General features: G+C 36.7%; 1 protein-coding gene across 1 annotated transcript; it reads right to left on the reverse strand.

The window, feature by feature from the left end:
* Positions 1-1,762: 1,762 nt before the first annotated feature.
* LOC136174097 (olfactory receptor 4C46-like) lies at positions 1,763-2,692 on the reverse strand. Its single transcript, XM_065943927.1, has one exon. It carries the CDS (start codon positions 2,690-2,692, stop codon positions 1,763-1,765), a length of 930 nt encoding a protein of 309 aa, XP_065799999.1.
* Positions 2,693-11,690: the final 8,998 nt, after the last annotated feature.

The raw sequence follows: 11,690 nt of genomic DNA on the forward strand, positions 1-11,690 counted from the left end.
CGCAGGAATAAACCCAAATCTTAGTTTTCAAAAGACATATACCTAGATTACTTCTCTGAATCTGAAACAGATAAAGGTAGAAAAAATTTCCTAGTCTGCAATACTACATTTTGCCTGATATTTTATTGAATTTATTCATCTTCCCTTATACTTACATATATTCATCTAGCATTTACCATAAATCAGACATTGGGCCTTGAAGATAATATTATTGGCAAGTAGGTAAATATTTTACAGAGTATGACTTAATTTGTTTAATAATTGAAATTCCTGTCTGATATTAGACTATTCTTTTACTTGGATCTTCACTCTTTTTGATGGGTTATCAGGATAAGATTGTGACATGAGCAATACAAAATGATGCTTAATGCAATAAGAAAATTTGGAATATTGTGCAACATTCCTTAAATTCCCCTTAGTGTTTAAATGTTTCATTGCTTACCATACATTAATGCATATATATGGAATCTAGAGAAGAGGCAAAGATGAATCTATGTGTAAGGTAGGACTAGAGGTGCAGATGTTGAGAACTGATTTGTGGACACAGTGGAGGAAAGAGGGGCTGGGTGAGCTGAGAGAAGAGCACTGAAAATACCACGTGTCAAACAGAGGGAAGCTGCTGTAAGCACAGTGGGCTCAGCTCGGTGCTCCGTGATGACCTAGAGGGGATTTACATACCACAGTGTCACATACCACATACCATAGATACACGTATGTATATGTGTGGGCAGAGGATCCCGGTGGGCTACAGCCCATAGGGTCCCAAACAGTCGGACATGACTAATGCGACTTAGCAGACAACATATATACAATTTCAGCACAGTCCCTATCTCAATATTAGTAAGTAATATCACTATGTTTTTCCAGTAGTCATGTGCAGATGTGAGATTTGGACCATAAAGAAGTCTGAACACTGAAGAATTGATGCTTTCAAACTGTGGTGCTGTAGAAGATTCTTGAGAGTCCCTAGGACTGCAAGGAGATCAAACCAGTCTTTCCTCAAGGAAATCAGCCCTGAATATACATTGAAAGGACTAATGCTGAAGCTGAAGCTTCAATATTTTGGCCACTTGATACAAAGAGCTGACTCATTGGAAAAGATCCTCATGCTGAGAAAGATTGAAGGCAAAAGGAAAAGGGAGGGCAGATGAGATTGTGGGATAGCGTCACCAACTCAACAGACATGAGTCTGAGCAAACTCTAAGAGAGAGTGGAGGACAGAAGAGGCTCAGGTGCTGCAGTCCATGGGGTCACAAAGAGTCAGAAATGATTTAGCAACCGAACAACATAATTATGTTACCTTTGTATCATTGTCTGACAGCATATCTCCACAGTTAAGAACATGGTCTGAGACAGCAGCTAAAAATATGGTTCTTCAATATTACTCTTTTGGAACCTTCCCATTCTATTTGTTTAATCGCCTATAAAATGAGGATAACAGCAATGCCTACTTCTTTGGATAGTTACAGAGATTACTGCTCAATATCACTGTGTTTATTTTTTATTAGATTGAATTTATTAAAGCATATAGATAGATAAAGCTAGAAAAATTAAGCATCTACTTGATAAAATGCTCCAAACATGAAAAAGTAGTCTCCTGCCAGTTTGTCTCACTTTTCATGCACCATTTCTTCTCCCCGTTGCAGAATCTATGATTCATAGTAGCTGCTTTTTCTCCCTTTATCTGAAAGGTCTTCTTTGCTGAAAGCATCAACAATGTCCTTCTGAACTTTGCACCATGACAATCAATGCTGGTCTCCTCTTATTTATCACCTGAAATAGCTTGTCTATTGCACAAATTCCTAATGGCATTTTTCATTTGGGCATTTCTCAAAGTATAGATGAAGGGATTTAACATGGGAGTTATCATAGTGTAGAATACAGCCACTGCTTTATCAATTGGTAAAGTAACTGGTGGTCTCAAATATACAAAAATGCAGGGCACAAGGAGCATGGTGACAACTGTGATGTGGGAGACACACGTGGAGAGGGCCTTGCGCCTTGCCTCCAAACTGTGGTTCCTTAGGGAGCGCAGAATGACCACATAGGAGCCCATCAAGAGGAGAAAGTTTATAAGGCAGATGAAACCACTGTTGGCAGCAACAAATAATCCTAGAGTGTGAGTATCAGTGCAGGCAAGATTTAGCAAAGGGTTCAGATCACACAAAAAGTGATCGATGACATTAGGGCCACAGAAGGGTAATCTGAAGATGAAAAAGATCTGTATGATTCCATGAAGAAAGCCTCCCACCCATGCCACTCCAATTAGCAGCCAACACACCCTCCAATTCATGATGCTTGTATAGTGCAAGGGCTTGCAGATGGCCACATAGCGGTCATAGGCCATCACAGTGAGCAGGATGGCCCCAGCACTTCCCAAGAAATGTTCCCCAAAGATTTGGGTCATGCATCCATTGAACAGGATGGTCTTCCTTTCACAGAGGGAATCGATGATCAGTTTAGGGGTATTCACAGAGGAATAGCAAGCATCAATAAAGGAGAGATAGGCCAGAAAAAAGTACATGGGAGAACTCCGTAATGTACTGCCTATGATGGTGACCATGATGAACATATTTCCTACCACAGAGATGATGTAGATGACCAAAAACACAACAAATATGACTTTCTGCAACATTGGATTCTGCGTGAGCCCCAAGAGAACAAACTCTGTCACGTTGTTCCTATTTTCCATGTATTTTGTATTGTGGTTCATTATGTTACCTGAAATTAAAAAAAAAAAAAAAAAAAGTTACTTTTCATCACCTCAACCTTGAGTTCACTAAGCCTCTCCATGTAATAAAAAAGTAACGCCCAGATTCTATGGAGTTCTGAATTTTTGAATTCTTTTTTGGATATAGGAAAAATGTTTCTGATCTCTTAAAGATGTCTCACATCCTCCCCTGGGGAGAGATAATGCTTAGATATTAGAGACATGAGGGGCTCTGTGAACACACAGGCGGGAGACTTTTCTGTGCACATGTACTCATGTGAGATGACTCGAGCTTAATACGAATCAATAGATCTCACATATAGAGGCAGACAAACCTGAGATGAAAGGTAGAAAATGGATGTAAAGGCTATGGATGCAAAACCAAGGGATTTTCCCTTTATTCTTAGGAAATGAGAAAACATGCAAGTTAAATGAAAATGTGAGAGGAAGGATGAGGAGGGATGTGAGAGAGAGGGTGTGTTGGATTTAATTCCAAAAACAATCTTTTTCTGAATTCTATGGGGTGGGATGAAGTTTAGTAAGGGGATGGAAGACAGAAAAACATGAGTAGCAGGCTCTTTATAAATAGTTCACATAAGTGTCACAGAGCATTGGAAACAGGAAAGGAATGAAAAGGTAAGGAAGCTACTGTGCCAGAACACTGGAGGGGGTAGCTGCTCGCTCCTCCAGGGGATCTTCCCAACCCAGGAACTGAGCCCAGGTCTCCCACATTGCAGGAAGGTTCTTTACTAGCTGAGCCACTGGGGAAGCCCAAGAAAAAAAACATGCTTCCTAAATCCAGTGACTTTATAATACTTGATAAATTTGCTTTAATGATTGATTGCTATATGCATGGCATGATTATAATCTATGTATATTTCATTCATATAGCAGATGAGAAAAATAATAGTATATGAGTAAAAATATAGTAGTAATATTAGCAATATTAGCTAAATCTTGCTGAATATTTACTGTGCTCTAAGATACTTCATTATGTAAACTTAATTAAAAACTTGTGTTTACTACTATCATTTTTATACTTATTTTACATATTAGGAAGTAGATGCTTAGAGAAGCTAAGAATTCTACCTAAACTCAGGCAGCTACAAAGAATAGAGGTAAGATTAGTTTAAATTAACCCTATATGCAAAACAGAAAAAGAGACACAGATGTACAGAACAGACTTTTGGACTTTGTGGGAGAAGGTGAGGGTGGGATGTTTCGAGAGAACAGCATCGAAACATATATTTTATCTAGGGTGAAACAGATCAGCAGCCCAGGTTGGATGCATGAGACAAGTGCTTGGGCCTGGTGCACTGGGAAGACCCAAAGGGATCGGGTGGAGAGGGAGGGGGATCGGGATGGGGAATATATGTAAATCCATGGCTGATTCATGTCAGTGTATGAAAAAACCACTACAATATTGTAAAATATTTAGCATCCAACTAATAAATGGGAAAAATAAATAATAAATTACACTTTTATTTTTGATCCAAATTCTTAAACTATAACCTATAAAATTATTACAATATACAATGCTGAATTAGTAAATCTTTAAAAATAGAATCAATATAGTCATATTTATCTTTATCCTACTTCAGAGACAGAGAGAGAGAGAGAGAGAGAGAGAGAGAGAATACATAGAGAGAGAGCAATTTAATCAAATAATTGAACTATTTCAAATCCTAAAAGATGATGCTATGAAAATGCTGCACTCAATATGCCAGCAAATTTGGAAAACTCAACAGTGGCCACAGGACTGGAAAAGGTCAGTTTTCATTCCAATCCCAAAGAAAGACAACGTCAAAGAATGTTCAAACTACCGCACAATTGCACTCATCTCACACACTAGTAAAGAAATGCTCAAAATTCTCCAAGCCAGGCTACAGCAATACAAGAACTGTGAACTCCCAGATGTTCAAGTTGATTTCAGGAAAGGCAGAGGAACCAGAAATCAAATTGCCAACATCCGTTGGATCATCAAAAAGCAAGAGAGTTCCAAAAACCATCTATTTCTGCTTTACTGACTACGCCAAAACCTTTGACTGTTTGGATCACAGTAAACTGTGGAAAATTCTGAAAGAGATGGGAATACCAGACCACCTGATCTGACTCTTGAGAAACCTGTATGCAGGTTGGGAAGTAACAGTTAAAAGAGGACATGGAAGAAGAGACTGGTCCCAAAATGGAAAAGGAGTACATCAAGGCTTTATATTGTCACCCTGCTTATTTAACTTATATGCAGAGTACATCATGAGAAACGCTGGGTTGGATGAAGCACAAGCTGGAATCAAGATTGCTAGGAGAAATATCAATGACCTCAGATATGCAGATGACACCACCCTTATGGCAGAAAGTGAAGAAGAACTAAAGAGCCTCTTGATGAAAGTGAAAGAGGAGAGTGAAAAACCTGGCTTAAAGCTCAACATTCAGAAAATTAAGATCATTGCATCCACTCCCGTCATTTCATGGCAAATTGATGGGGAAACAATAGAAACAGGAACAGACTTTATTGGGGGGGCTCCAAAATCACTGCAGATGGTGATTACAGCCATGACATTAAAAGTCACTTGCTACTTGGAATAAAAGTTATGACCAACCTAGACAGTATATTAAAAAGCAGAGACATTACTTTGCCAATAGAGGTCCGTCTGGTCAAGGCTATGGATTTTCTAGTGGTCATGTGAGAGCTGGATTATAAAGAAAGCTGAGGGCTGAAGAATTGATGCTTTTGAAGTGTGGTGTTAGAGAAGATTCTTGAGAGCCCCTTGAACTGCAAGGAGATCCAGCCAGTCCAGTCCATCCTAAAGGAAATCAGTCCTGAATATTCATTGGGACGACTGATGCTGAAGCTGAAACTCCAATACTTTGGCCACCTGATGCAAAGAACTGGCTCATTGGAAAAGACCCTGAGGCTGGGAAAGACAGAAGGTGGGAGGAGAAGGGGATAACAGAGGATGAGATGGTTGGATGACATCACCAACTCAATGGACATGAGTTTGTGTGAACTCCAGGAGTTGGTGATGGACAGGGAAGCCTGGCGTGCTGCAGTCCATGTGGGTGCAAAGAGTCTGACAGGACTGAGGGACTGAACTGAACTGAATCAACCTATACACAGGCTTAGAGACGTACACCTGCATTATAACTTACTGAAATCCCCCAATGTTAGCAACTAAACGGTACTGCATTCATTAAAGGTCCATTTTATCTCTTTCTCTTCCCTTCCCATATTTCTTCCATTGAAAATTTCCCTAAGAAGCATTAACCCACTCTCTTCCACAAAATGTTGCAAATGATGTTGAAAATGGTGATCCCATTGGGTGGGCATATTGGTTTGGGAATCAGAAGGTCCAGATTAGAATCTTGCCTTTTCTCGCTTGCTACTTGTTGATCTGAGGTGCATTTCTTGGCATCTAACATTTTTGTTTTTCAATACCGAGTGAGAAGTATAATCCACCTCACCTCACAGGCTATTAAGAGAACTGATTAAAGAAACATTTAAATGCATACACCACACTGTTGGGGACACACAGAAGACCTTCCTTATTTATGCACTCAAGATTAGGAAGAATTAATATTTTTGTCAATAATGCATAGAAACATTTGACCATACAATAGATTGAGGAATAATCATCTCCAATTTTACTTTTAAAGACATCACAGAGATCCATATTATGTTCAGCATTTGCTCCCAAGAAGTTCTTCATATTCATGTTTGAACTAAACAAGTGATGGTTCATATCATTTAATTTTCACATTGATATCTTTTTGTGTGTGAAATTCATTTAAGTTTTATTTTCATACTCATGAGTAGTCTTAATTATTTTAATAGTTGTCCAATGACAAAATAAGTATAACTGGTGTTAGAGAAAAGGGTCTTAACAAATTTCTTAATCTCAGGCAGACTAGTGTTTTCTTCTGTCAGGTTTATGACTTTTACCAAGTATCTTTTAAAGAAACGTGACGAATGTAAAAGGTTTTTACTATTGTATTTTAAAAGTATTAAAATATAACAATTACTATACATGGAAAATAACAACCTAACTAATTTACTAACAGTACTATTGAAAAACTTACCTTCTGGTCTTAGATGATATTAGTGATATTTGAGGGTGTTCAGAACTAATTCCATTTTAAAATTGACCGCCTCTTTGGATAAGAAGTTTTCAATAGGAAATGATGTGACACACTCAGAAAGGGGCTATTCAGATAATTCAATATCAAGTCAATAGAAGATAACTAAGTCTTTGGATAAGTCTAAATCTTTTCTTCTAGCCTAAAGACTGAAAAAGGTTTCACAGAAAATCTGGGACTTGAATTTAGAATAAATTCACTTAAAATACCAAGGGAAAATGATCTTCCATGAATGGTCTGATCCAAAAGCTAGGAGGCAGAATGTGTGGTGGAAACATATTCAAATGGGTCCTTCCACTCTTGACAAATCTTTCTCTGGAAAATGTAAACAAGAAAAGATGTTTTTCAATTGCATGTGTGGTTATTTACCAAGTTTGCCATATAGGTTCTAGGACCTGGTCTATAGCTGCAGTTTTCCCTCCCAGGAACTAATTATCTGCTTGGATTGAAAGGCTTTGTCTTAGAAGCAGGTATCCTCTAGAGACATGGCTGGGAGACACTCAGTTTTTAGTGGGGAATTGCATTCCCCGCACTTGCAGCCAAAACGTGTGTGTGCCCTTTCTCTATCTGAACCTGGCTTTCTAAGCAGGCTGACAGTTGTATAAATAACAAGGATGGTGTAATTCCATCACAGTAACATCTGTGATGTAGTTACCCTGTGAGACCATGTCAGAGAGAAAACTTCCATTATACATATGTACTATATCTTCCTCATCCATCCATCTATTGATGGACACGTAATTGCTTCTTTGTATTGGCTATTGTAAACAGCACTGCAATGACCACTGAAGTGCTTGTATCCTTATGAACCATGCTTCTCCAGATATATGTCCAGGAGTAGCATTGCTAGATCATATGGTAGCTTTATTTTTAGTTTTTTTTTTTTTTTTTAAGAAAAATCCATATTGTTCTCCATACTGGTTGTATCAATGTACATTCCCTTCCACAGTGTTGGAACATTCTTTCTTCTCCACATCCTTTCCAGTATTTACTGGTTGTAGATTTTTTTGATGATAGTCTTTCTGACAGGTGTGAGTGGATGTCTCATTGTAGTTTTAATTTGCATTTCTGTAATACTTAGCAATGTGTGCATCTTGTCATGTGTCTCCTGGCATCTGTAAGTTTACATTGATGAAATGTCTCTTTAGATCTGCTCATTTTTTGAGTTTTTTTTTTTTTTTTTTTTAATTGAGCTGCATGAGGTATTTGTAAATCTGGGGATCTAATCCCTTGTTAGCTGTGTCACTTGCAAATATTTTCTCCCATTCTGTGAGCTTTGTTGTTTTGTTTTGGTTATGGTTTCTTTCACCATGAAAAAGTTTTGAATTTGATTAGGTACTGTTCTTTATTCCTGTTTTTTATTTCCTTTACTCGAGAAGATGAATTGAAAATCATTTTGTTCTGATTTATGTTAGACAGTATTCTGCCGATATTTTCTAAGTTTTATAGTATCTTATGTTAGTTTAGGTTTTTAATCCATTTTAACGTGTGTATGTGATGTTGGACATGCTCTCATTTCGTTCTTTTACACAGAGCTGTTCCGTTTTCCCAGCATCATTTGTTGAAGAGATTGTCTTATTTCCATTGCCTCCTTTGCTGCAGACTAAGCGACCGTATGTGCGTGAGTGGACTTTGTAGCATGATCTGACCAGCGAGCTTGATTCCTTTAGCTTTATTTCTCTCTCTCAAAATTGCGTTTGGTATTCAGCATCTTTTATGTTTCCATACAAATTTTAAGATTTTTTTTTGTTCTAGTTCTGTAAAAAATGTTTTGATTGGGATTGCATTGAATCTGTAGATTGCCTTATGTAGTATAGTCATTTTGATAACATCGGTTCTTCCAAATCAAGAACGTGATGTATCTTTCCATCTATGGGTCATCTTCAGTTTCTTTCATCAGTGCCATAGTTTTCAGTGCACAGGTCTTTACCCTCCTTATCAAGAAGAATAAAGTACTTGGAAATAAACTTGCCTAAGGAGGCAAAGGAACTGTACACGCAATTTTGTTGATGGGAGCTTAATAGTGGGTCCTGAATTTAGGTAGAACAGGTTCTGCCATAGTCATTTCTTGAGAGTGGTTTTCTAGTCTAGGTTCCTTTAAATCTGTATGCTTATGCATAAATTTCAAAATAAAATTGTCAGTTTCTTCAAATAGCCTGTAAGATACTTATTGGAATTGTATTGACATTGTAATGATTGATATGATGAAAACACTGAATCTGTTAATCATCAAAATGCCATTATCTTTCCCTTTACTGATATATTTGCTTTCTTTCAGTAGTGTTTTCTGGTATATACATAAAACTCTTTAATATATTTTTAAATATGTCCTTCAAGTATCACATTTTAGTAGAATGTTAATATAATTTTCTTTCTAATTTCTATTTCTAACTATTGCTTTCATAGAAATACATTTGATATACTGTGTTGACTTTCTAGCCTGTAATCTTATTGAATGAACTGATTAGATCTATTAGATTTTCTGTAGAGCCCTTAGCATTTTCTGAGCTTCCCTGATGGCTCAGATGGTAAGGAATCTTCCCACAATGGAGGAGACCCGAGTTCAATTCCTGGGTCGGGAAGATTCCTTGGAGAAGGGAATGGCAATCCATTCCAGTATTCTTGCCTCGAGAATTCCATGGTCAGAGAAGCCTGGTGGGCTACAGTCCATGGGATCACCAAGAGTCAGATATGACTGAGTGACTAAAACTTTCACTTTCACCTTGGCATTTTCTACCCATATAATTATGTACATTGATGTTTTTATAATATTGCTTCTTCTTTTCTAATCTATATTCTGTTTTTCTTTTGTTTTAAATTTAATTACTAGAATTTGGGGTACAATGCAGAAGAGAAATTAGGAGAGGACAGACATGACTTCTTTTCAGTCTTAGAATTCAGTTAAGTATGATGATAGATGTAGATATTATTCAGATAATCTCTCAGATTGAATCAATTCCTTTCATCCTTCATTTTCTTATATTTTTATCCATAAATTTAAATTGGAAGTTTTCAATTTGCATACATCTATCAAACTGGTCATGAGATTCTTCTTTATTTTTTTTAATTTAGTGAATATCATTGATTAATTTTGGAAAGTTAAACTGTTTTACTACTGGAATAGATTATACAGTCATGTTGAAAAATTACTTTTTAAAATGACAGAACTCTGTACATCTGTGTCTCTTTTTCTGTTTTGCATATAGGGTTATCATTACCATCTTTCTAAATTCCATATATATGCGTTCATATACTGTAATGATCTTTATCTTTCTGGCTTACTTCACTCTGCATAATGGGCTCCAGTTTCATCCATCTCATTAGAATTGATTCAAATGAATTCTTTTTAATGGCTGAGTAATAGTCCATGGTGTATATGTACCACAGCTTCCTTATCCATTCAACTGCTCAATGTATGACAAAATCAGTACAATATTGTAAAGTAATTAGCCTCCAACTAATAAAAATAAATGGAAAAAAAATCAAAAAATAAAATAAAATGACAGAACTCATTCATTGGTATGTTGCTTAATATGTTCATAATGCATATATTTTATAACCTTATCATGCAACTTGGCAGGTATGTGATGGTAGTTTCATAAAATGATGTGCTGAGAATTCTCTATTTTCTGAAAGAATTTCTTCAGAATTTGTATTACTTATTTTAAAAATATTTTGTGAAATTCAAAAGTCGAATTTATTGGACATGGAGTGATTTTTAGACTAATTTTATGTACACATTTAACACATTTAATGCATTCAATTGTCATAAAACTATTCATCTTTTTAAAATTTTCTTTAGTTAGATTTTATAATAATTTTATGATATATTATATTTTAATTTGTCAAATTATCTGGCTTTTAAATTTCTTCATGGCATTTCCTACTCTCCTGTCAATTTTTCATAAATTTGAAAAGAAATATACCCCGATTTACCTGTAAAGATTTTACTCCTTTCCAGAAATTTCAACTTGTTATTAACTCAATTTCATTTACTTTAAAAGGTGTATTAGTGGTTATTATTGAGGCAAATTTCATTATTTTAATGATTTAAAAATATACAATTCTTTGACTCTTAATACATGAACAATGTTGTGCAATGATCACAGCTCTCTAGTTGCAGAACATTTTCATCACCACTTGTCAACTGCCGGGGTCCAGCCTTGGCAGGATCCAGGGGGTACCCTTGGGGTGAACGGCGTCGGTGAGAGAAGACACGTGAGACCAGCCTTGTTAGGGCCAAGTCTCAGGATGCCGAGAGAGAGAGAGAGAGAGAGAGAGAGAGAATGACCAGACGGGGGTGTTTGCAGGGTCTGGCAATGCTTTATTTTTTACCGTGGCTTTTATACCCTAAGTTAGTACATTTCTAAGGGGAAGATAGTTTAACATTACATCAGCTTGTCCTTCACGAAACCAGGGTGTTTTCTGCATACTTCTTTGTTCACGAGGGTCTTGTACATTATCTTCTGGCCTTGGGGCCTATTAACATTTTATGCAGGTCAGGTGAACGTAAACCTATTTTCTGTTTCTATGGTGACCTTAGCTGAAAGGTAGCAGTCTCATAGGGCAACAGTGCAGAGTAGAAGTATAACCTTGTTAACACAAAAATTAATCCTTCTGCAGAAGTTGTCAGTTGCATTTACCTAAGAAGTTTACCCCAGACTGACTCTGCGACTTTGGTGAGGCAGCTTCTGCCTAGCACTCCTGGCTGACAATTAACAACCATTTCACATTTATCACACTAGGGCTAAGCTCTTTTTTTTCTAGATCTATAATGATATTAACAATGGTTTCTATAATACAACCTTAGCACATTAAGAGCAAAAACACAGCAAGCAAATGTTAA

Source organism: Muntiacus reevesi, chromosome 9, assembly GCF_963930625.1.
Source record: "Muntiacus reevesi chromosome 9, mMunRee1.1, whole genome shotgun sequence".
NCBI classification, from domain to species: domain Eukaryota; kingdom Metazoa; phylum Chordata; class Mammalia; order Artiodactyla; family Cervidae; genus Muntiacus; species Muntiacus reevesi.